The sequence below is a fragment of the Coffea arabica genome, chromosome 11c (assembly GCF_036785885.1).
Source record: "Coffea arabica cultivar ET-39 chromosome 11c, Coffea Arabica ET-39 HiFi, whole genome shotgun sequence".
In the NCBI taxonomy this organism is placed as follows: Eukaryota; Viridiplantae; Streptophyta; class Magnoliopsida; order Gentianales; family Rubiaceae; genus Coffea; species Coffea arabica.
In genome coordinates this window covers 41,242,704-41,269,392 of record NC_092330.1, presented here as the reverse complement: position 1 = coordinate 41,269,392, position 26,689 = coordinate 41,242,704, and the positions used below count along the sequence as shown (strand labels likewise).

The window sequence follows — 26,689 nt, the reverse complement described above, 5'->3', positions numbered from 1 at the left end:
TCACCTAGGGCTTTCACAGCACTAACAATCCCATGTCCCAAGTCCCAATTCCCAAATCGAAGGTGCTCTCTGCCTCTCCGGCCTCCGTCAGTCCGCCGCGCTCTACGTCTCCTGTCGGCTGTGTCCTGCCGTGCTGGTTCATCGCTGCCGAGTGTCGAAGACGAAGCACCAAGATCTCACTAGTTCATCGCTGGTTCATCACTGCTCATCTCTGGCTCACTTAGGTAAGTGCTCCTCTGTTTTTGGCTCTGTATCTCTGGCATTAAAATGGGCCAAGATCGACTAGGAAATTTGTTATCCTGAATTGATAAGGGGACGAAATCTGAGCTTCCAATTGCAAACTCTAACTGTTGTAGTAGTTTAGATTAGGTGTGATATAACATAAGCTTTGTATTTTATACACAAGAAGCTCTCTCCAGTTGTGCAGCCTTTAAAAGTTAAGGCCTTGGGGAGAAATTCCACCTTTTAGCCGTTAGAAAAATTAAAAAGGAAAAAACTTGTTAAAATGAAAATTTTACCTCCTTGTCCGTGGAGATTCTCAATCTTTGGTGCACATCTAGTGAAAGTACGGCTCCAGAAGTTGTACTTAGGATTCTGGATATGAATTTTCTGCAATGTGTAAAAGAGAAACATCTAATGGCTTGCGGGGGTTGGTAGTTGCTGAACTATAAAGATTGGTTTTATATATTCTCTTAATTTGCTTCAGGTTTTTTTTTTTTAAATAATAGATGAATTCGGTTAGACCGAATTCATTACCGTTTTCGAATTTGAAATCGGGTACCGCATGAATTCGGTAATGCTCAATTCGAAATTGAAAACGGTTTAGATTTCTATAGGTGCAATAACCGAAAAAATCGAATTCAGCGCACCGATTTACCGCATTTGCACCGAATGCTCACCCCTATTCGGGTGAAGAAGGAAGAGAAAGTTCTGGTATGTTGTCCTCAGTCTTTGACTCTGCTTCCTAACATAACTTTGCAACTCAAGCTGTCACATCATTCTAAATCCAAGGAGTACGTGATTGAAATGAATTCAAAGAGTGAATTTCTTTGTGTGCTTGTATATGATCGGCTGAATAATTGGTAATCCGAAACCATTTTTGTCTGGAATATAGTGCTTAGATTGGTTGCTTCGTGCATTCAAAAAAGGTTTTGCCCCTGCCAGGTTTCATAATGTATATATGAGTAAGTTCATTAGCTTTGATGTTGCACTACAATGGCTCCACAAATTCAGGGTCGTCTTCATCTGGGGTCCCATGAATTTTGTTACAATAGTTGTCATTTCAAGAGGAATTGCTAAGATATATTAGGCGACAGGGAAAGTAAGAAGGTGAATGAGGATAAGTCTCACCAATATTTTGAATGTGGATCTCGTGTACACAGCAATACTAGTAAATCATTATATATGTCTTAATGGTAAGACGTCTTATGCAGGTTCAATATAGATTTTTTTATCTATGATCAACCTTTGTTTAGTCAATTTAAAACAGTTGTAGATTTTGAAGATTCAAAAGCAATGGTCACACTGAAACTTCTTGGAAGAACTTCCATCTGGCATTTATAGTATATATTCACGGGCTACTCAAGGATGGATGGATGCCTGTCGGGGAATTTAAAAAACACTACGGGACTCGCTCCAATCTTGAAGGACTTATTCTGAGGGAAGGAGCTTTTGTACTGTTAAGATATAAGCAATGAGTGGCATCTGGCTCAAGTTAGTCAAAAGCACGACATTGCTCTTACTGTTTGCTGCAATAGTTTTTACTGTTAAGATACGCTATTGACTATTGCTGCTACTTTGTCTCTGATATTTTATTCGATTTGACTAATGAAGAATGCCTAGTGCCTGTAATCTTGATGATAAAAAATCTCCTTTCACTGAACTTGATCTTGACTGTTGTTGAATCCTTAGATGCAGCACCTTTAGAGCCATCACATAAGGTCCTGGCTGCTTTGAGGGAGGCTGTTACTCGTACTGAGGAAAGTAGTTTGATCAGCTGCCTGTGACAAAATCCAGCCAACGTGATACCACTAGATATTCGTACTAGCATGTATTATTGAAAGGAGCTAGGATATGGCCACCAAGATCGAGTCCCGGGACTAACGTGTTTGAAAGGAATGGGTTTCTCCTCTCAGGTCGCAGGAGATTAGTCGGACCAAAGACCCGGATACCCTTGTGTTGAAAAAAAATGTATGATTGAAAAGAGCATCATCATATGTTCTAGCCGATTTATTGGTTAACACTTGTATTAGGTAGCAATTTCTGTTAATTTGCTTCAAAATTTTGTACCATGTTGAAATTTGTCATTTACTCACTACTCAATATTGGAAAAGTTTAATACTTGAAACTATAGACTTTTGACATTCTTTCTCTGTATGGCAAATAAAAAGGAATTTATAAACTTAACTCGTACTACTTCCAAACATTTTTTTGTTTGTAATTAATTTTATCAATTTTGTCCCAATAACAATCTTGTAATTTGGATTTCGGAATGCCATAAGACGTTAAGTAAGGTAAAAACAATACAGTGTTAAGACAAAAAAGTTCCATAATTTCCAATTTCCAATAAGTTCTTTCACAACTAGGGTAGAGGGTAGTAGGTACTGCTATATTTATATAGAGGTATAAACATGTCTAATCAAATCGAACATTCTAGTGTTCAAATTTGAATTTTAGTCTTGAATCTAGTTTGAACGAGTTTCTTATTGAACTTGAAAGCTATCGAACACAAACACAATAACATGTTCAAGTTTGGTTTAATTAATTAGCGAACCAAGCTCGAAAGTTATCTAATACAAACACGTAAACCTATTCAAATTTGGTTTTGACTAATTAGCAAAAGTTATTAAGTACAAACCCAAAATCCTGTTCAAGTTTAACTTGACTAATTAGTGAATCAAACTCGAATGAGCTCTTATCAAGTTGAATTGAGTATCGAGTAGGTTAATCAATGAATTTGAGTCGAGTGTCGAGCAGGTTAGCTCATTTCTCAACTCTATATCTATATCGAGTAGGTTAATTGATCTCTCACTCTATATCTATATCGGGAAATGTAGTTGGTCCTATCTCTAATGTTGTCGTTTTACAAGCTAATTTGTGAGTTGAGGATAGAGAAGAAAAGAAGAGAAAGGTTAAGTTATGAGAGAAAAGAAGAGAAGAGATTTTAATGTTGTTTGGGAGTTTATGAAAGAAAAGAAGTGATTTTGGATGCATAGGTAAATAAATATTTTATTCAATAGCTTTTTAGGGGTAGAATGGGCAATTTAAAAAAATTTTGCAGCCTTTCCGCGCTTTCCTTTGCTTTCTGGCCGAATTGGGACGGAAAATATTTTTAAACTGTAACTGTTTCTTCTTCCTTCCAATTCCTTCGATTTCTTTTCCTTTCCTTTTCACTTTAAAACTTCCAAACGTGGGAGATGCAGCCTTTCTCTTCTATTCCTTTTTATTCTGCTCTAATCTCATCTCCCAAACTAGGCATTATTGACTACAATTTGACCAGGACTCTTCAGTTTTCTTCTTTAATGTAAACCAGCAACTGTTCCAACAGAAAAAGCGCAAGGAGAGACATGGAAACCAGTAGCGACAGCACCCTCACCAACGGCGGCAGCGGCGGCCAGTGGAGAGCGGAGGAAGCGGTCGCTGGTAATTGGGAAGCTCTACGAGCTCTGAGAGAACTGATAACCTACCCTCTCGTCTACTCTCGGGAGTCTCGAAAACTCGGCCTTAAAGTAAAATTGCTGCACTCCAATTTTCCCTTTGATATTTTCTTTCTCATCCTTTTTATCAGTCTTACTGAATTTCTATATCCTTATCCTTCAAAAAATGGAATTTACATTTATTGCTTTAGTGGCCTCGGGGTTTGCTGCTCTACGGCCCTCCAGGCACTGGAAAGGTACTCTCAACTAATTTGTACTTAAATTTCTTCGAAATAAAAGAGAAAAGATTTATTTTTTATTAAATTTTTATCCAAAAAATTTATTTTTCTTAAGTTATCTAACTACTTGTTGATTGTGTTGGAATGATTGTAGACGAGCTTGGTTCGAGCAGTAGTTCGTGAATGTGGTGCCCATTTGATAGTTCTTAGGTACTCAAGTGTCTTGTCTATGGTTTTAAATAGCTTATAGTCTCTCTTTTCTTTTGTGTTTTTGTAGATCAGTATCTTCTTGTAAAAAGGATTGTTTTTGTAATATGAAGCTTTAAGAGTGTCGTGTTTAAGGTAAGATGTTGATGCAGTTACTAAAATTCAGTTGGAGGATTGGGTTGATGCATTGTTTGATATAACGAGCCATTCTCATGAGGGAACATTTAGATGTTGAATTGACGAAAATAATGTTGTTAAGCTGCATGTATGGTACGGCAAAACAATGTTGCTTTTTCCCTGTTCTTTTTTCTTGGGCTGGGGGGGGCGGTGGTGTGGAGGGGGCAGATGTAAAGGATATATGCAATGGGGCAGGTGGCAACTTGAGAGCTTTTCCAAGGTTCTTTTTTGGATAGTGTGAGGTGTAAATTGTAGTTTTTCCAAGTTGTATGTGAAACATCTTATTTCTATGTGCGGGATGTGGTAAGTTGAAGGGTAGGGTTTATGCGTACTTCCAACTGGCATCTGCTCTTGTGTACTGCAAAAATTTTACATGATATGCGAGCTTCATGCAGCAAATGAAAATATCAATTTAGCTTTACAATTTCATGGTACTTAAGAAACTAAATGGAGCTGTTTCATTACCTAAGGTTTTGAGAAGGTTCCTAAAATTCTATTTGTATATCTTGTTGTTACTCATAATCTTACTTGTTGACTTTGCAGCCCACACTCTGTTCATAGAGCACATGCTGGAGAAAGTGAGAGAATTTTGAGGGAGGCTTTTGCTGAAGCATCATCTCATGCAAAATTAGGGAAACCTTCAGTCATTTTTATAGATGAAATTGATGCTATTTGTCCTCGTAGAGACTCCAGGTAGAGATGTTGATGGGAAAGATCCTCTATTCCTGTTCAAAGATTTCCTGGATGGGACAATATTCTTTTAAAAGATGCTAATAGAATGTTACAATTGCAGAAGGGAACAAGACATTCGTTTAGCCTCTCAGCTCTTTATGCTGATGGACTCTAATAAATATTCCTCGACGTCTACATCTAATGTGGTTGTGGTTGCATCAACTAATAGGTATTTCTCAACCATGTCTGAAAGATATGTGGAATTTTTCATTTTATGATGGTTTATTCTTCAAAAACTGGGTTCATTCACCTGATAGATCTGCAGAAACGATTAAAAAAATTACTATTTTTAGCTGATCAGATTCTCGTTGATTACCGATTGCAATCAATTTCACATATTTTTGTTTGCCAAATTAATGTCCTGTATTTGCTACACTTTTAAACTTTGTTTTAGAGTGTGTTAAGGCAGAAAATGAGGATTAATTTTTACTTAAGCAAGAAAGGATTATTCAAAGCTAGTAACTTCAAAGATTTTCTTTATCTCTGGTGTATCTGAGACCTGCCTACTTTCTTTTTTTTTCTGTACTAAGTACAAAACTGTTCCTAAGTATTTGACAGTCCTCTGTATTCAGAGTGGATGCAATTGATCCCGCGCTTAGAAGGTCTGGGCGTTTTGACACAAGATTGAAGTCACAACACCTAGTGAAGCTGAACGTTTTCAAATTCTCAAGGTCAGCTCGGGATTTTCGTATACTATCTTTTAAATGGCCTTTGTCGGGGCCACTCACATGTGGGAGCGTTGGAATGTGGGCTAATAGCTTAGATGTTTACCTTGTGCATCTCTAAAGGATTACACTTCATCTCTCTCTCTGTCTCTCTCTCAGCTCTACACAAAGAGGCTTTCTTTGGATCCCGATGTCAACTTGCAATCCTTGGCTGCTGCATGCAATGGTTATGTTGGAGCAGATTTAGAAGCTTTGTGTCGTGAGGCTGCTCTTTCTGCACTTAGAAAATCTTCAGATGGAGGTCTTGGAGGCAAAATATGTAACATAACAGCGGATGATTTTAAACATGCTAGGTCAATTGTTGGGCCAAGTATAACAAGAGGTGTTACAGTTGAAATCCCAAAGGTTTCTTGGGAAGACATTGGGGGTCTATATGAGTTAAAGGTCTGTTGCTGTTGCACTACTTTTCAAGTTTACAACCATAAGTGTAAGTATCTTACAAGTCTACTGCATAAAACAGAAAAAGCTTCAGCAAGCTGTTGAGTGGCCCTTGAAACACTCTTCAGCTTTTTCACAGCTTGGGGTGTCCCCTATTCGAGGAATCCTTCTTCATGGACCTCCAGGCTGTTCGAAAACAACACTTGCTAAAGCTACTGGTCATGCAGCCCAAGCATCTTTCTTTTCATTGAGGTTAGTCCATCATTAATTTTCTATACCACTCCCCGAAAAAAAAATTGAGATCAAATGATAGTTGAGGAAAAGTGTATATTCTTAGATGTACCTAGCTCTTTTTCCACTAGTTTTCTTTATTTCTTTCTTTCTTTTTTTGTATATTTTGCTTTAATTTTTTATATTCCAAAGAGGCTGGATGAACTCCTGCTATGATAATGTTACCATTCTGAACTCAGCAGTGCATGTTGCTTTCATGATTTGCAAGTTAAAACTATCTGTTTCATGAAGCATTATTGCATCTGTAAGATCCTGCATTCGTGGGATGAGTAAGCTGGAAGAACTTCTACTTGGTTGTCTACCACTAGATGCATACAGGCGTTAGAACTGACTTCTATTAATATTTCTTCTCACCAATCATGCCACTGCTGTTTGTCTTTTGTGTGTGTGTGTGTGTTCACTTCCTTATTTAATCAGAATTTATCAATTATAATCCAAAAGCGAGTAAGTTAGCAATAGTGGTGTTCTAGTAGGCCTTTGGTATGTTGAGAATGGCTCTATTTCGTCCTTATTGGAAAAAGAGAAAGGCAGTATATATTGATTTTCAATCTAATAGATATCGCGTCTTAAGTGTACTCATTGTTTAAGCTTAACAACCAATATAGAAGAGTGAGCTTACTATGATCATTCTTGATATCTGAATGTCAGCAACATAATTGCAATTGCACTGGTGTGGAAATTTACATTAGTTTTTCAGTGGTGCAGAACTCTTTTCTATGTATGTTGGTGAAGGCGAAGCTTTGTTGCGTAATACATTTCGGAGGGCTCGTCTTGCAGCTCCTAGTATAATTTTTTTCGACGAGGCTGATGTTGTTGCTGCAAGACGGTAAATATTGTTTTTATTTTCCGCTTTTTCTTTTTGCAACAAACTTTTTTGTATCAGGGACACAGATCGCATGTGTTAGCTTATACTCAATTCTTTAGCATTTTATCATACTTCAACCAGGTGTAAGCTGTTACCATATGTTGTGGTTTTCTTGAGTTTGAACTAGTGCTTGTTGAAGTTGCATGCCTGAACAGTGTATTCAAACTTGCATGTATAGCAACTGATGCTTCTGATGCCTGCACAGTTTGATCATTGGTCTCTTAAATGGTTTTTTGCACCTTCTGACAAATAACACTTCTCTTGCTTTATGGTTCTTGAAAGAAATCTGTCAATCTCTTTAACACCTTTTTTTATTGTGTTCAAACATATGGTTTTAAGTCAAGAAGGCCAGTAAGTAGTTATTTGAAGCTTGAAGATACCGTGTCCTGATATAAATTAACCCTTCCTCTATCAAGACATAAAAGCATCATTTGGGAGTTCTTCAAGTTCTTTCAGAGTTGGTTTCACATATAAATGATTTGCTGACCTGGTCCACCATTGAGAAATTTCTTCCAATTTTCATTGCGTAATAGTTAGAAGTGTTTGCTTGTATGCTTTTGGATTTAGTCTGCTTAAGTTTCCTCTTGGAATCCTTTTCTTGTTTGGCATTCTACCTTATACTATTTAGCTTGTGTAATGACTCAAAATGGGCAACTATATAAATCTAATTGTTTAATGTCCCTTTCCATGCAGTGATATTGTGGATTGGCAGTCAGTCAATTGTATGCTAGGCATTTAGGTGATAGATATAGGTCACGTGTATGACATATAGTATATGGTATGCTACTATATGTAGTTTCACTTGGACATTTAGACAGATGGAGAAAGTTTTTTTAATGTTCTTATTGTTGTAGTTAGCTCTTCCTTTCTGAGACTATAGTTCCTTTTCCTTTTCGGGAGATATCATTAGAGTTGGGGTGAGACACCACTAAAGTTGGAGTCATACACATGCATTCACACTTTTAACTTTTGGAGTCCATTTTGATTTCTGGTACCATTTTTCCTTTAATTACAGAGGAGGAAGTTCAAGTGGCAGCACTACAGTGGGTGAGAAACTTTTATCTACTCTACTAACAGAAATGGATGGTTTAGAGCAGGCAAAAGTGAGCACAACAATTATTACTCTTCAGCTTTAGAGTTGAGGTGTTAATATTTTCTGGCGTGACTGCTAATTTCTTTTCTCAGGGCATTCTTGTTTTGGCTGCTACAAACCGTCCTCATGCAATTGATGCTGCACTTATCCGACCTGGACGCTTTGATCTAGTAAGGTTTCTTAATAGAAATGAGCTATTACTGTGTTTTTATTATCCAAAAGGTGGAAAAACATGCACATTTTCTGAAGCTTTATATTTTGCTTTGGCTGTTGCATATTCTCTATGTTGTTCTTTATGCCTCTCCTTATCCTTCAGAGAAGAGTAAGATAGCTTTATTTATAGCTGCTAACGAGTCTGTTATCATATCATGAGTTAGGGGTAGAAATTATCTTTTTTTTTTGTGTTACTGAGATAGAATAGGAGGAACCAGGCTTTGTTTGAAAGACTCGTGTCCAAGTGGAAAGTTGCTGTTTTCATTCAGCACGAATCTGTCTTGATTTGTAAATTTTCATAATTACTTATGGAGTACTTGTGCTGATGGTGTATAAATATCAGTATGAATGGTCTGATGTTACATAACGCAGGGACTCAAGTAACTTGTTGATAGGAGTAATGCTGATGAGTGGCTAATTTGGATAATTGTTGTAATTGTTGTAGGTGCTTTATGTCCCACCACCTGATCTGGAAGCTCGGTATGAAATTCTTCGAGTTCATACACGTGGTATGAAAGTGGATCCTGATGTTGATTTGAGACAGATAGCAGCAGATACGGAGCTCTTCACTGGGGCTGAACTGGAGAGGCTCTGCAAAGAGGCTGGAATTGTAGCTTTGAGGGAAGATATATCAGCCACTCTTGTTTGTGGTCGGCATTTCCAAACAGTCAGGAATTCCCTAAAACCAGCTCTTACAAGAGAGGATATCAATTTTTATTCCTCATTCATGAAAAATCCGTTGTTGAGGTCTTCGGCTCCATCTAAACCTAGGTCCAACCATAGAGTCAAGGAGACCAAGAAACTTTTCATTTTGACGATACCCATTACGCTTGGTGTCATTGGTTTTATGTTGTATGGTGGGATGAAATATTTTTTGACATCTCCGGACAGAGTACCGAAAGTTTTAGCCAGTACATGATGGATGAGTCACATTTCACTATAATTGCATCAAAGATGATTGTACTTGCTGGCCTCTTATGCTGAGCAATGTAGTATTGAACACTCTGGAGACTAAAGACGATTGTACCGGCTAGTCTCGAGCACTTGCCATTGTTTGGAGTTGGGGGGGCTTGAGTCGCCTGACTTTTGTATGAAGACTGTTGAAGAACTAGAATCTGATTACCAGGCTTAAACCAAGGAGTTGGTATCCGTTGTCTCATCTCCTGTCCCTAGCTCCCAAGTCTTGTCCTCTGCTTTTAGTTTGCAATGATGCACAGTTAATGTGAAGGGCACTTTGTTAGCAGGAAACGCTTGGGCTGCCAAAGGATGCATTTGAAGCTGAGAGTTGAAATTATATTACAGCAAATTCTTTTAATCAGACTGATGAATGTTGTAGTTTTCTTTCCTTTTAGTTCCCTTCCAAAGATGGTTAGCTTACTCATTATTATTATTACTATTATTTTGGTCAAAACGGCAACCTGTATTTCTAATGATGATCCGTACATTAACAATTGTGCTGACCAAATGGCCAGAGAGCTGTACAGCTTGTTATTCTTCACAGTGGGATTGAATCTCTCCATTCTCCATCCAGAGTTTTATCCAATGCATGTTTTGCGATATTTAGACTGCTAGCAATGTTGTTGTCGTTTATCAAGCTCTATTAGTGCATTTTTGTACTCTTATTAGCAATGTATTCATAGGGTGCAAAGGAGAATTGGCGTTTCCTACTGTATATTTGGCTATTTTCTTGAGAATTCGAGTGCAGAAAGATGCTAGGAAAAGTATTTTTAACCAATTCTGGAATCAATCACAGCAGGCATGAAAACATTCAGATTCTTACTCAAAAATCAGTTTAAGTTTCAGAATTCAAATAAGACCATGAAATGGTTATATGCATGTATGAGAGTGCCCGAACATCCTGAACTTGTCACATTCATCTTTAATTTGGTTCTAATAGTCAAAGAAATTTTAATCCAAATTCCAAACTTATCATGACTTGAAATTTTTTAATATATGCAAGTATCATGTTTGTGAAATTACCATAAATCTTGAAAACTACACGGCTATGCCCTTTTTTTATTTTTATTTTTAAGAGCAACGATAACTGTTTGTATAATCTATTCTAGCTAAGGTATCGCGAACCGGTCATGTGTCCGATCCGGTTCATAACTTATGTTGATTTGGTTAAAGAATTGGTCAAATTCGTAAAAAATTGTTTAAACCGTTAAACTCGGATCGAACCGTGAACCGCAGTTTTTTTATTTTTTCAGAAAATGGGCTGAATTTTGAGTCTTTGACCGAAAAGGACTTAACGTCTAAACCGAACGTCATCTAATTTCTAAACCTAATCGGCTAATCTTCAATCTACTCTTCACAGTTCACTCCACTACTCCAGTCTTCGGCTCCTCGCCGTCTTCAGTCTTCCTGCTTGGCTGCTGCCGCTGCTTTTGCAGACTGCTCGGCTTCCTGCTTTTGCCGACTGCTTGGCTTCTCAGTCAACTACTCCAGTCTTTGGCGTCTTCGGTCTTCCTGCTTGGCTGCTCTTGCGGACTTGCCGATTTGCCGTCGGTGCTCAGCACGAAGTTCTATCTTAACAAGTAAACTTGATCCCTTCGGCCCTCTGTTTATATGTATCATCAATTTCTTTTTCGGCCCTCTGTATATATGTCTCATCAATTTCTTTTTTTTTTTCAATTTTGTTAGTATATTTCTGATCTTGCTGTACTTATTTTTTTGGGTTTTTTGAAATTTTTAAATACTACCCAAAAAATAAGTTGCCAGATTATCTTGACTGGAAAATGTTGGAATTTATGGAGGAAAATAGCGGTGGAATTTTTATTAGTTGGGTAGTTTTTTTGGGCTTTTTGAAATTTTTAAATACTACCCAAAAAATAAGTTGCCAGATTATCTTGACTGGAAAATGTTGGAATTTATGGAGGAAAATAGCGGTGGAATTTTTATTAGTTGGGTAGTTTTGTTCTCTGTTTCAGTTTACTAGAATAATCTCGAGACTAGCTATTCAGTTTTGTTCTTTGTTCTTTGTTTCAGTTTCTTTGTTCTATGGAGCCTGGAGTACAAAGGTTATGTCATTGGATCATTGGATGATTGCACGCATGATTACTTATTTGTTGACCATGATCAGGGTTTATCTTGCTTGATCATGAGGATGTGACAACTTTATTCAAATAAGAAGTCGATCTTGATGGGGCCTAGTAAGGTTGCTGATTTAGTGATCTTGTTGAGCTAAGTTAATCATCTAAAGCAAATGATTAGGTACAGAACATTCTACAAAAATAAGACTTGATACCACCAAAGATTAATCTAGCCATAAATTACTTAGGCACTGTATCGTGGATATGATTAATGTGCATGAACCCCATTTAATTGGCTGCCATCTACTGCTTATAATATGCTAAGACCTGGGAATTTCCTTCGTATACATATTTCTGTACGAGAGAAATCAGTGGGATATCTTACATCTTGTCATGTAATGGCGGAATCTTAAACTCCAAACTTTGTATAATTTCCCTGAAATTACCGCTCAACTTTCCCCCCACCCCCATCCCACCTCCTTCCTCTATCTCCACGACTATTAAGGTGTTGGAAAGCAATGTTTTGAGATTCTTGATTCATGCAAGTTATCTTTGTTCTTTTTCTGACTCTTATATTTTGTTTTCCCTCGTTTATCTGATCTTTAATATTGCCTCATGGCAGATGTTTTAGTAGCACAATCTAAGGGGACTTTTAAAAAAATGGTGGATTATGTAGTATACGCAATGAATTAAGGGGACTCTTATCAACGAATTAAGGATGTGAATTTGAGCTGAGTAACCTTTTATATAGTCTCGTTCATTTTTTTTTTTGATATGCAGATGGTTAGTTGATTTTGTAGTATGTTTTACAATTTTTAGTTTCCCTCTAGTGATCATGGACTGGTTTTTGCACTATGAATTGGTTTACGGTATTAATATGAAATTTATACTTTTATCACTTGCCAGTGATTCATATAATGGTCTTGGATGGTGGTGACGACTTGTCAAGGTGGTTTTTTTAAAGCTTTGTTGTCCTAGAATGACGAAGAAGATTATAGAAGCCTCAGAAATTGAACTTGTTTGGACCTTTTGAGTGTTTTCTAGACTTATATTTTTTTTGTTAATTCTAATATTTAGACAATTGGACATGTAAGTTGGATAACTATAATATTGCTCTTATGTTAATTATGGTAGAACATTTATATTTTATTCTATGCACAGGTATGTATGAATGATTGTGTGTATGTGTGTGTGTATATATATATAGTTATTTATTTATTTATTGAACCGCGGTTGAACCGGTCCGACCGGTTGAACCTCGACCCTTTCACTTCACCGGTTCAATTAACGGTCCGGGTTTTAAAACATTGTTCTAGCCTAATCTAAAGAGAGGGAGAGTGAGAAGCCATAAATAATGGTTGGTGGGAGGTAAGGTTTGAACTTTTGACCTTCTATCGTGACTTAAAAATGTCTTGGTGACCAACAATTTAAGAGGCTGTATCTCAAAATACAGGAAAAAAAGAAACTAGGAAAATTGATTATAAAAAAAATGAAATCGTAAAATAGCAAACAAACTTCTTTTTTAATGAACAAAACCATGCCAAAAACAAAACAAAAGGACAGCAAATTAATTCGGAAATTCCTAAAATAGAGAAATTGGGAAGTCATTTTTTGCTTTCTTTTAATTTGTTGGGTTGGATGGCAAAAAGAGAGAGATTGTAAATAGAAAGTTTTGAATTCAAAAACTTTCACTTACCAGAAAAAAGGGAAAAAAATATACATATCATTTAATTTGTTTATTATTTAGTATTTTCCTTTTTCTTTTCTTTTTTCAGAAAAAAGGTAAAAATTCAAAAGTACGGCGCCGATCAATAATTCCAAACAGGGCCTTTGTTCCCAGTTGCCGCATCTTCCACTTCAAAACCCAGAACGCAGACCCGAAACCCAAAAGCTCTTCAACCTGCTTGAGCTAAAACATCCCTCAAGATCCACCGTAGCTCGCGTCCTCCTGTTATTGCCACTGAAAAGTTGGTCTGCTTTGTGGAAGAGATGCCTTCAATGGCTGCAAATAATCTCCCACGCAAGAATGATACTTGTAATAATAACCATACTCAGAGCATTGAAGCTGCAAAAGGGGACTTCGTTACCAGGTCAATTCAGCTCAAAATGCCGACCAACACACATTTATTATGTTGTCTTTTTGATACGTATATGCTCGTGCTGAAATATTAACTTTGTGTCTTTTGGGGATTTTGATGAATATATTTGCAGGAGGCAGAGGATTCAGCAGCAGAGAAAATCTCTCCCAATAGCTTCAGGCAATTACTTTTTTTTTTAAAAAAATTTTTATTGGGGTGTTAAAGTTTTGATTTTTTTTGGACGATGCTTTAGTATCTAATTTGTAACCCACAAAGTTCAATTCACTTTTCTCTCTTTTAATTTTCTCCCTAGTAGTGGTATGATGGTCGGGAGGTTATATCAGCTTTTATTTAGTCTTGTGACATTCCATTCGAGGGACTTTTTTCCGGATATTTTTTCTTTTCTAGGGAAAAGTTTCCCTTTTTTAACCGTGCTACTTGGATGGGGATTGTTTTTTGGCACCAGGGTTTTATTTTATTCATTTGTAGTCAAGAGAGCGTCTTATATTGCTTCAATGCATGTAGGAAGTGCAAATTCTATTTGCTTTCTGATTGAAGGTTTCCTGTTAAAATTGCTTATGGAGTTATGGTTCACATGCGTGTAATCTTTTAGTGAGATGCCTCAGAATCTTATTAGCTTGGCAGTCAGATTTTCAGGCAGCTTTGAATAGTCCAGTGCTTTTACGGACTTATGATGTCAATTTACTTATATATGCTGAAAGTTATTATAGTCATGAATGTTCATTTGCTTTGATTTTGGAAAATTAGTTCTTGCTGACATACAAATTCTTTCTTTTTGCTTTTCTAGTTGAAAAGCTACTTGTGGAGGAGGTCCGGAATAATAACACACTCATTGTTGTTGGTGAAACGGGGAGTGGCAAGACTACACGTAAGTTGTCATAGATTTTCTCTTCTGTAGATCTGGGATGTTGAAAATGTGTGACATTACCTGTTTAGGCATTTGTCATGTAATCTATGAAATCTGCTATATATTCAGCTGAAAGTCGTGATTTCATCTTTTCGATGTTTTTTTTAAATGCTTAATGCTCAGTAATTCATTGCTATGAGATGCCACTGTATATAGCTTGAACTTTTGCGACAGTTTTTCTGCTTTGTTACATGAGATTCTGTATCTCTTTTTTGAAGCTCTGTTTGATGTATGTGAATAGACAAACTTGCATAAATACATTGTTATACGGGCTTCTGTTTTTTTGTTACAAGTAATTCTTGGCATGTGGTGTGCAACTTCTTTGCCAAGCTTGGCAGTTGCACTTATGATCTTTACATGGAACTCTCCATCAGTGAAAGACGGGTACTCTTTCTGTCCATCATTTGCTGATACAAAGTTGGTTTACTAGCTTGTCTAATTATAATGGAATGATTAAGCTTTTGAAACGCCACTGTTTAGTTTTTGTAATTTAACTTTATAAATTAAACAATTGATTTGGGGTCTGCTTGGATGGTGTGCTTTTTAGGATTTTGTCTAAAATTTTACTGTGGTTTAATGTACTTGTCTTAGGAAAACTTTGTTATTTATGCAGAACACCCCCTTCACCCACCAACAGCAGCAGCACCTCTACAACCCACCACCAGCAGCCACCCCCACCCATCCCCTCTCTCCTCTCCTGCCCTTTCTCCCTCTTCTAACACCGGCACCCCCTCTTCCCCTCGACTCACTGTGCCACCCCTTCCTCTTCTCTCCCACCCACTGCCCGCTCCTCCCTCCCCCCTTACCCACGGCCCCGCTTCCATCACCTGCCCAATCTAGAAAGAGGGTGGAGGAAAGGAGAAGGGGGGAAAAGGCAGGAGGAGGGAAAGGAAGGGAGGAGAAAAGGAGCAGGAGGAAGGGGAGGGAGGGAGGAGAAGGGGAAAAACAAGGAGGCGGGAGAGGTGGCAGTGGTAGGGAGGGAGGCAGTGTTGGTGGAATGGTGGTGGGTGTTTTCTAGCGTATTTTTTTTTGTTGGTATTTTTCTTAAACTTGTGGTTGTTTTAGAGTTACTAAAGATGGAGTTGCAGAAAAAAAAATTGTCTTTCTAAAACATCCCTAAAACAGGGATGCCAAACATATTCTTGAATTGGAGGAAAAGTATGAACTGGTTAACTTCTTTTTATCATTCATGTCTAAACAATGTATCCTGGAGATAATATGTTATTCATAGAGATTTTCTGGTCTTCTATTTGCGCTAAAAATTTTGAAACTTTCAAGTATCGCAATTCATTTTCTTTTTCCTCCTTTTCTTCTCCCAGCATTCACCTCTTTTTCTTCATGAAAATATTTGTCAAGTATTCTTCCTAAAATGCTGTTTTTTGGGTGTGACATCATTTATTTTGCAATCAGAGTTGCCTCAGTATCTTTTCTATGGGGGATTTTGCCGTGATGGGGGTGTCATTGGCATAACTCAACCTAGACGAGTTGCGGCTGTATCAGTCGCAAAACGGGTTGCTGAGGAATGTGGTGTGGCTCTGGGCCAAAAGGTTGGATATGCTATTAGATTTGATGATATGACCTCAGCCTCAACAAGAATGAAGTACATGACTGATGGATTGCTATTGAGGTACATTGTATAGCTGGTAATTTAGTTATATTTTTATATATCTGTGTTTTTGCAGTTTAAGATAGTTCAGGATTTACCTAACCTTTTGGGGATTAAGCCTATTGATAAATATCTAGAAGTTTGGTAATATCTTGATCTAAAAGACACTGTTTGTAGCAAGTAAGAATCAATTTCTACTGCTGATTGCTCCTTTCAAAATGTGAATACAATTGTGGATCACAGGGAAGCATTATTGGACCCGTGTCTCTCGAAGTATTCAGTTATTATTGTAGATGAGGCTCATGAGAGAACAGTTCACACTGATGTGTTGCTTGGTCTGCTGAAGAGTGTGCAGAAAACAAGGTCCAGTGTCAGTAAAGTAATGAATGGTCATGCCCAGAATGGGTTGCTAATGGGAGCAGAAAAGGATAAGAGTTTCTTGATGCCATGCCATGGCAAGAAATTATCTCCACTAAAGTTAATTATCATGTCTGCTAGTTTGGATGCACGGGTTTTTTCTGAGTACTTTGGTAGTGCAAGAGCTGTTCATGTCCAGGGCCGACAGTATCCAGTTGATATACTATATACGCATCAGCCTGAGTCAGATTATCTAGATGCAGCATTGATAACCATATTTCAGGTGGTTTGTCGATCTTTCTTTGGTTTCTTTGTATCTATCCACAGTTTTTGTGGATCATCGTGTGATACTTACTGGTTATTTTCTTAGATCCATATTGTTACAATGTTCAGAGGTAGTACACTAGTTTATTTGTGCATTTCCTTTTCTTCTACAAAATATCATTGATACTTGGTTATTTAGCTGCATATTTCTGTTGTACTGGACCTGAGCAATGAATAATGCATTCTTATTCTTTTCGGCCAAAGTAATATACCGATAACAGCTACTAATTTAGTTTTATGTTGACATATGGCCTTCCCTAGAGTTTTTGCTGAAGGTTGCATTTTTTCTTCTTTCCTTCCCCCCTTCCCCTCTGCCTAGATACATTTGGAGGAGAGTCACGGTGATATACTTGTCTTCCTGACTGGGCAAGAAGAGATTGAATCTGTTGAGAGGCTTGTCCATGAGCGCCTGCGACAACTACCTGAAGGCAACCAGAAGCTTTTAACTTTTCCAATATTTTCATCTCTTCCCTCAGAGAAACAGATGAAAGTTTTTATGCCTGCACCTCCTGGATTTCGGAAGGTAAGTCTTGATTGTACAGTTTGAGCTAATTAAGTAGGTTGATTGGATGCTTTTGGTTTGTATAGATAGATACAGATGTTTGTACTGTTGGTCGTGTTATAAATAACTGATTTGCTTCATTCCTGTCATCCTTCAAAGGAAGCAAAAATAGTGTATTATCACTTATGCAAATTCCTCAAAATTTACTTTGCATTGAACTGTTATTTGCAAATCCTTTCTGGCCATTAGCTTTGCTGGAGATCGATTTTATACTAATCATTGTCCCAATTCTATGACTCAGTAGTTGAAGAGTTGTACAATTGGATTTTCTTTTTTTGCCAGAGTTGCCATTTTTTATCTCTAGTAAAGAATTCCTTGATACTTGATTACCAATCATGCCTAGATGGTACAGATTCCTAATTATCATACTTGACTTCCAATTGGATATCCTAACTTCCCTGTTACTCAGAATTTGATTTAATTTCCCTGTCAGACAAGTCTATTAATATTTGTGACTGAAATTTCTTTATTTGTGACAAGAATTTGTTTAATTTGTGACAGAAATTTGTTTAATTTCCCTGTCAGACAAGAATTTGTTTATTTGTAACCGAAATCGTTTCTTGGATGTTTAGGTAATATTGGCCACTAATATTGCTGAGACATCGGTGACAATACCTGGGATCAGATATGTTATTGATTCTGGTGTGGTCAAGGCCCGAATCTATGACGCTGATGCAGGAATAGAATCTTTGGATATTGTGAAAACCTCAAAAGCACAGGCTCTTCAAAGGAGGTTGGCTGTTAAAGAATTTATTTGGGCCTATATGGATTTGTATATATATATATGCTTTGCATTTTGAGGGTGTGTGTGTGCATTTTTTTTAAATTTCTGCCACAAAAGGCATTTCTTGAGTGATGGGGAATTGTTTGAGAACTTCATTTTAGTTTTTCCTTTTGTTAGCTGCCAGCAAAGATCTCTATGTCTCTCTCCAGTCTGTTTCTCGAGGTAGGGCATAGGGGGTTAGAAAATGAATGTTAGAAAGACAAATCCATTGTGGATTAGTACAACGGAATATGGTTGTGGCCAAAAATTATGGTTTCATCAACAAGCAAAAGTTATTGAAAGAACACTACAATTGGCAAAGGTAAATGTGCTAAAAATGTTAACTGGATAGGATGCTGAAATAGTAATATAAAGATCTTTTAACTACTATAGTTCCTTATCCTACTGTCATTCAAACTTTCATCCTCTGTTCTTGCAACTGTAGTACTTGATTGAGCAGTCTCAGATTCTCAGAACTTGAGTTCTGCGTTCTTTTTCTCCCACCGTTACTATCTGTTCCCAGGTTCAGTTCCTGCCATCTTTTCTTGCTTTCTCATCAATATTGAAAATGGGCAACAGATTTGTATTTACAGGACCAGGTGACCTTCCTCCATTTATTGGTGAATTTTTTATTTTTTATTTTTAAAATCAATTCGGTTGGGAGCAGTCCTCCATATTGTTACCCACTGGAGCTCTGGTGAAACTGTTTGGTGTGCTCATCTGATTCTCTTTGAAAGGACTCCAAAGTGATGACCTGTGTTATGCATTGTGATTATCGTCTTTCCTGTGTCAATGATTATAGCTCTATGGTTTTACCGATTAATAGGGGATTTTGACATCTAAGAAGCTATACTGCAGTGGACGTGCAGGCCGTGAAGGACCTGGGAAATGCTACCGTCTCTATCCAGAGTCTGAATTTGATAAATTTGAAGATTCTACGACACCAGAAATCAAAAGATGTGACCTCTCAAATGTTATTTTGCAGCTCAAGGCTTTGGGAATTGATGATATTGCAGGGTTTGACTTCATTGACAAACCAAACAGGTAATTGTCAGATTAAAGGATAATATGGCAGTTTGCTCTAGTAGATAATTGGTTTACAAGGAGCTAGAATGCTACAACGTACTAAAAGTTTCCCTGAGAAGCAGCAATCCTTTATTTTATGCATCTCTGAGTTTTTGAATTATTCATCATTGTAAGTAGGTATCTGTATTGCACTGATTGGATAATTAGCTCCATCATTTTGGCTTCACAAAGATACTGCTTATTAGCAGCATGACATTAATTAGGTCTCTACTGGTCAAGGTATAGCTAGCTAACTAAATGTTTCAAGAACATATCAAAGAAGTCTGTGGCTTTCTTATTTACATTGTTCTAATGCTTGTAGGTGTGTTTGGTCAGCACATGATTTACCAGATTCACTTTGTTTCACATTCTGTCTGAAATTTCTTTGAGGGTTTCTAGTTCTAAAATGTTGATTTGTGGAATGATTATGCTCTGCAATGAGTTTGGTCGGCATGTTATTTGTTTATGAGTAAGAAAGAAAAAAGAAATCTGTATTACGTTTAAGGACTTTTCAATAGATTTCCATGATGATTTTTTTTTTACAGGACTGCAATAATTAGATCCCTGGAGTCATTATTCTTATTAGGTGCTTTAACGGAAGAAAGTAAACTCACTGATATAGTTGGACACCAAATGGCGAGGCTGCCGCTAGAACCTGTGTATTCTAAGGCTCTCATTCTTTCAAGTCAGTTCAATTGCTTGGAAGAAATGTTGATTGTTGTTGCAATGCTTTCTGTGGAATCTATATTTTATGCTCCTCGTGAAAAGTTGGAAGAGGTACATTTCTGTTCCTTTACATTTGTGTAATCTAACTGTTGAACCAGCACCCTACAAAAAGGGTATTTTCTAGGTCCAATTTGCTTGGATGTAAAAAACTGACAACAGGCAACAGGATAAAAAGTATTTTTGTCTGGTCTATTTGCATTAGCAAACAGAACAGGTAAGAATTATGCATGCTGTGCAACAAAATAGTTCATAATAATTTGAAATTGCTTAATCAAAATGGTAAGGCAAGGCACCTTTGAGTTTGTAATGGCTTTGTCAAGTACCAGAATATGTAGATGATTTTATCAAAATTTATTTTCGTCTTCTGGGACTAAAGAAAATGATATTTCTTTTTCAAAAGAGATGCACCAAAAAAAAAGGATTTTGGATTCTTTTGATTTCATATATTGGTTAAACTGGATGTACTAAGGTTTTGTTGACATCTATGTCCCTTTTTGTTCATTGGCCATTATAATTTGCTCATGATCTGTTTATGCTTTGATGAGGATAGGCTATATAATTTTCTGCAAAGAATTTGGTGATGCTGTCTTTGTTGCAAAATTTAGAGGAATGTATGTATGGCTTCCGCCACCTTTGTGGCATTTAGATTTCATCTACTCTTCCATAAATATGTAGAGTTCTAGGACTTCACTGATTTACTTAAGTCCCTGCATTATGTTACATTTGATGACAGTTTTAAATTTGTCGTCAGCAAATGTTGCATCATCTTGTAAGACTTGAAATTGACTGAACTATGGAAAACAATCTACTTTCTCTGTATGGCTTCTGTACTAAATTGTCTATGGTGGCACAAAATCGGAAGCCACCAGTGAACGCCTCAAGGTATCACAGTCAACAGATTGAAGAGTTACATGATTATCCTGCAGCCAAATTAAGGGCTTGCAGTTTGCAGTACTTTTGCTTACAAGCTATTTTCACTTTTAGGTCTTCCTGATGATTGCATCTTCTGCGTATTTCATTGTTCGATTTTGCCTCCATTTGCAAATATAATAACCTGAATTGATCCTTCTTTCTCTTGTGTAGTCACGAGCTGCATTGAGGTGCTTCTCAAGTCCAGAGGGGGATCATTTAACTTTGTTAAATGTCTTTCGTGCTTCTAATGAATTCGTGGTAAAGAACAAGTTGACCCACAGTAAAGAAAAAGCTGAGAAGAACCTGAGGAAATGGTGCAAGGATAATTTCATTAACAGCCGGTCCTTGAGGCATGCTCGGGATGTTCACAGGTTAGTACATGTCTCTTTTCCGATGCTAGAAGGAAAATTAAGTACCTTCAATGTATTTCTGGTTCAAATTTACTTATCTTTTGTATTGAAGGAGTCGCTTCAGTAGACTAATTTACCTAGCATAGAAACCTTTGTTGCTTTTCTTCTTGACAAGTAAACAAGCTTTTCACTTTCTTGGTCTACTATTATGTATATTAATATTCTTGCTTCCATCTTCTTGTTTGCTGTTATCTAGATTTATTTGCCACTTTCCGCTTTACATGTAAATATTCTTGCATGTCCTTAATGATTTCCATTTGCAGTCAAATACAGAGGAATGTTGAACAAATGGGGCTTCGCATCACTTCTTGTGGAGATGACATGCTTGTATTCCGCAGATGTCTAGCTGCTTCCTTTTTTCTTAATGCAGCTTTAAAGCAGCCAGATGGTATGTACAGGTAGGGGATTTAATATTGGCTCACAGATCAACCAGTAATAAAATCCTAGTATCCTTTTCATGTTTCTGTTGAATATCTAGTCAATCTTTTTCCCTAATGCCTCTCTTATCCTATATTAATGCACAGGATTTTGTCAAGCGGTCTGATGGTCCAAATTCACCCTTCTTCTGTCTTATTCCGGAGTAAACCAGAGTGTATCATTTTCGATAAATTAGTGCGAACCAATAATAATTACATTCGCAACATCTGTAGGATAGATTACTTGTGGTTACCTGAGTTGGCTCCACAATGCTATGGCTTGCAGTAATAGAGCTTTTGATACCCTAAGGTAAAATTATATCTTTTATCATACTCTGTTGCTCATACAACTACTGCTTGAGCATTATTACGCTTGTTACCATGAAATTGTGAATGCTTATATCTTGGGTTCAATGTTGACACAATGAAGTTGTTTGTTGCTGATAAGTGAGCTGTTATGAGCTGGAAGATTTGGTTCTATGGTTATTTGTGGCTTCATTTTGTGTTTGTTAAGCATAAAGGTTTGTGTTACTGGAAATATTACTACCATCTATTTAATCCTAATGGGATGTTAAATTGTCTCCTGAAATGACTAACGGTTGCACCAAAGAGTGAGGCATGTTGCTTTCTAAACTGTTAATTGAGGGGTGCTGGATTTATGTGGTTGTTTAGATAGAGGTCTGCTTTGTGTGAAAGAGGCACTTGAGAGAGAGAGAGAGAGGTTTTGGTTCAAGACTTTTTGGTTATTCCATATGTTTGACATACACATGCATGTATTTGTACGTGTCTTCATACTTATATCTGTATTGTCCTTTTGCGTGTACTTGTATATAGTCCTTACACATCATCATGTGCACCTCCCTTTGTATAGGGGTGTGTTTTTGGTCTCTTCACCGTCCCTACGCTTCTATATCAGTTATTTTTTCATGTATTACCTTATATCTCATCTTATGCATGACCTTTATATTCAATTGTGCATTGATAGACCTACTGCCTATTCTTTCATTTCATACCAAATAGATATCTTGGCACCTATGACGTGTCCTCAACAAAAGTAAAGGGAAAACTACTGGCTAATATGAGGACTTCTCTGTTGGTGTCACTTTAATTACACAACTGATGTACCTTTTTGATCCATTTACTCCAGGATGTTGCATGGGTCTCAACTTTGAATGTAGCCAAACTACCATTTCGTGACCTAAGGGTTCTCTGTCTCTAAAGCAAACTATACGCTCTAGTATAGTCCTCAAGTACAACAAGAACGTAAAAGTGTTTCTCTGCAAATCGTGCTGCCAGTCTTTGGCAGATCGAGGCCTCCTAGCATGAATCGTCTAGTGTGAAGGTTTGAGATATTTACAAGTTTCTGATGGCCTGGAGCCCTAGACTAGAATTTTGTGGACACAATATTCTCCCATGGTAAGTTCCTACTTACTTGGAAGCTCGAGTTAAAATGATTGAAAATGCCCTAAGCTGTGTAGAAATTCTCTTTTGGGCTTTCATGCTTCCTGCCATCTTCAAATTACTTTGATGTATGCAAATTTCAACTCAGATGATCTACTCTTTTTGTAGAATTTTATGGGCAAGGAAATATATTGGTTATAGACATTATCTAGTTTCTCTTTCCTGCATTGTCTGCAGTTCTGCATACTGGAGTCTCGCGCTAATTTCTTATCAGCTATCTGCCTGTTTTATCATTCACATTTCATTTTGTAGGTTCTGGATGGAAGGAGTACAAAAAACTCGAGGCCTCTCCTACCTGCAAGATCTCAAGTGCAGTAACCTTACCAAGACCTGAATGTGGTTTTTTAAATGGACTTGCATACTGCCCCCCTTGGCTTCAGCAAGACCTGTCACAGTGGCATCATATTTGTTCACAATTTGTGGAGACAATAATGCTACTAATGTATCATACTCTGAGGAGCTACATGAAACCACGAGGTTCTTGAACTTGGCAATTCAGAACTCGTTTGCACCATCTTAACATTTTCCATGTATACTACTCTCTTCTAAGCAATTCAAGCTCATCACATGTAGCAAGTGTGGTTTCCAAACAATTTCATCATCAAACTCTGGAGCCGAGAAGTTAATTATGGAAAAATGATCAGACCCCCTTGCACACTCTCTGCTTGGACAAATGTCGTTACATGCAAACTTTTCAAGATAGCCATCCTCTAATTTTCTCAAATTGTACGTATGCTTGCAGAGGCACAAGAAACAACAAATGTCAAAATGTGAAAGTGACAATACATTGACTGTAGCCTTCAACTCTGCATGCCTCTGGTGTGACCTCAGAACTGGCAATACAACATATGCAAACTGCACGTGAGCTGAATCGCGCGGAAGTATTAATAATATGCTGCAGCCTGGTGGCTCAGAAACGTTTTATGAGCTGGAGAGGCCAAAAAGGTTTTCAGATGAACTTTATATGGCTGAAGTGTCTTGAAAACCGATTATGGCAAGTAAGAGCGATTAAATGTAAAGTTAGAAATTATGAGTGATACCTATTAGATTAAGGTGGCGCTTAGTTCGCATCTTGGAATCGGATTCGAATTTGAAATCATTCATCCTAAATTTGGAACGGAGTCAGTCATTCCAATATAACTATTTGGTTCAGTATCAAAAATGTATATCATTACTATATTTGATGTTTGGTTCGTTGATTCTTTCGAAATGGGATATAAGAAATTTTCGGTAATTAAATATATTAGTATAAATGTATTAGTAAATTTAGTATAACTAATTAATAATTTCTATTAGTAAACATGTATAATTATTAGTATAATTGATAATATCAATTATATTACATATACTAATATCCATTATATAATACATATACCTAATAATATCATTATTATAAGTTTGTAACTAATTAAATTAAATATTAAATATATAATTAAATATAATTATACAAATATTATAGTATAAATATATAATTATAATTATATGCACATAATATACATTTATAAATAATATAAATATATTATTATATAATATTAAGAAATGTATAATACATATTATATAAATATAATTATATTTAATTAAATAATTACAATTTATATTTATTTAATATATTATATATGTGTATATAATGAATATAAATATATTATAATAATTATACTAAATATTATAATAAAATATTATAATTATAATATATATTATATATAATTATATATTAATTTTTTTAACGAATAACAGGACCGACCCGTTTCCAAATGAGAGTCAGACTTATTTTGTCCAAAATCCTTTAGATTACTAAGAAATTGAAAAATTTTAAATTTTTATATATAATTTCAAAATCTCAATTTCAAAAATAGTAACCCAAACAACAATTATGAAATTTATTCTAATTCTCCGTGCCAAACGTCACGTAAGGTTATCCATATCAGCACAGGGACTAGTTTACCACCGACTCTGTGACGCTACGCTATGTTACCGGCAGAAAAGCAGAACATTTCCCGAAACCGACAAGTTAGATACTTAGATTGAGCAGTGAGCGGAGCACTCTCTTCTGATAGAATTTTGGAGCTTCTGCTTCTGGGCAGTTAAAAACCAATCAACACCTAAGTCCTTCCTTTTGGACTTTCTTGGCTTTCTTCGTCCATATTTGCAATCTTTTAGCAAAATGTGACCCTCATCTGGCTTCCCATGCTTCTCGCTGCCTCTTTCTCTGTTTCTCCTTGCTAAGTCTTTTCATGAAAATTTTTGAGCTCGCCCTACTTCAAATGCAAGTCCTTTGACCAAAAGTTCTAGGAGTTAGGACTTCGGTGAGAAGAAAATTTTGCTTATCAAAAAAAATTTTTTTTTTTCTCAACTCTTTACATGCCATGTAACATTTTACTACCTCCTAAAGTTCCACAAATTTCAGTTTCTGTGGCAAACTGGACAGAACCCCTTTTTCGCCTTTCTCAATTTCATGTGTTTTCCGTGGAGTCCTATTTGTTTGTTGAAATTCCTGAACGAATATATTCCATAGGAAGTGGAGCATTTATCTAACGTGTGGCGTCACGACTAAAGGAGCATGAAATATTTCTGGGTTTCTCTGGGTATTTTGAGTAGATTCGTGGGATTGAAGATTTGAAGCCAGAAAAAATTACCTGAGCAAGTTGCATAGCCAAAAGTGTAGTAAAAATCACGTCTTTTATTACGTATTGAGAGGAAATCGACTAAGAAACCAACGATTTCTGGCTTCTGTTTAGGGCCTCAGGCGTGCCATTAGCTCATCTTGGGTCCACTTTGTTGACTAGTTACTGATGGGATTAGTGGGGTTAGTCTTTGATTTGCTTTGGATATGTGGAGTAGCTATTTGGTTATTTCATCTCTTCAATGAAGTTAACAAATCCCAGAAAGAGTTGGGATCTTGCGACTGCCAATTCCTTTCTATTTCCACGGAAATTTGGTTGGTTCTTGCTGTCATAACTAATGCTAGTGGTTGGATCATTTTCTGGAGCCGTTTCTTGGATTTCCCATATTCATGGTTTAGTGCTTTGGTTACAATCAATCTTTTCCGGCTTTTTTTCAGGGTCAAGTCAACAATGCCCATCATTTTAGACTTGGGTGTGTCTCTGATTGTTCAATGGATCCTTTCTTGGGGCAATTTTGGTTGGAAATGGGCATTTCTGCTAGTTTTTACGCTGATTGCAGTTGTATTTTCTGAGGGGTACTTTGGGTCTCGCGTAGAAGAGTACATGCGTCTGAAGCAGGAGAATCCGGGAGCTAGACCAGTGAAAGAACTTTTATATCCTCTATCACCTTTACTTGCCGGAGCCTGTGTGCTTGACATCTATGTTGTTAATGGATGCTTGCTATTAATTGCTTGGTTTTATCCATGGAATGATAGATTTTACCGGTTTTATCAAGATGCTGTTGGCTTTGTTTTGGTGACGGAAAGCATAAGTTTCTTGTCATGTTACAAGGATTTGTGCTCTCGAAAGGGGGGATTTGCAGTTCCAAAAGGT

General features: G+C 36.9%; 1 protein-coding gene and 1 pseudogene across 8 annotated transcripts; both read left to right on the top strand.

Annotated features, from left to right (window-relative positions):
* Positions 1-84: 84 nt before the first annotated feature.
* Positions 85-10,053, top strand: LOC113715627 (cell division control protein 48 homolog B-like; annotated as a pseudogene).
* Positions 96-23,788, top strand: LOC113716770 (pre-mRNA-splicing factor ATP-dependent RNA helicase DEAH10). 8 transcript variants are annotated; one of them, XM_072071463.1, is made up of 17 exons: positions 96-224; positions 10,873-11,092; positions 11,544-11,707; positions 13,363-13,677; positions 13,799-13,845; positions 14,474-14,554; positions 16,004-16,220; positions 16,443-16,839; positions 17,200-17,403; positions 18,015-18,175; positions 19,064-19,249; positions 19,816-20,047; positions 21,080-21,279; positions 21,582-21,716; positions 21,843-22,044; positions 22,882-23,150; positions 23,448-23,788. In XM_072071463.1, exons 4-15 carry the CDS (start codon positions 13,577-13,579, stop codon positions 22,021-22,023), a joined length of 2,142 nt encoding a protein of 713 aa, XP_071927564.1. In that variant the 5' UTR covers positions 96-224; positions 10,873-11,092; positions 11,544-11,707; positions 13,363-13,576; the 3' UTR covers positions 22,024-22,044; positions 22,882-23,150; positions 23,448-23,788. The 8 variants fall into 8 exon arrangements, with proteins under 8 accessions (XP_071927564.1, XP_071927563.1, XP_071927562.1 ...); XM_072071462.1 differs by having other exon boundaries at positions 11,544-11,712; XM_072071461.1 differs by having other exon boundaries at positions 11,544-11,768.
* Positions 23,789-26,689: the final 2,901 nt, after the last annotated feature.

What these genes read in the sequence shown, in the direction of transcription:
- LOC113716770 (XM_072071464.1), top strand. Translation starts at nt 13,577, where the DNA reads ATGCCTTCAATGGCTGCAAATAATCTCCCACGCAAGAATGATACTTGT. An exon ending in ATCTCTCCCAATAGCTTCAG is followed by an intron (nt 13,846 to 14,473) that starts GCAATTACTTTT and finishes TTGCTTTTCTAG; the next exon opens with TTGAAAAGCTACTTGTGGAG. An exon ending in CATGCTCGGGATGTTCACAG is followed by an intron (nt 21,280 to 21,581) that starts GTTAGTACATGT and finishes TTCCATTTGCAG; the next exon opens with TCAAATACAGAGGAATGTTG.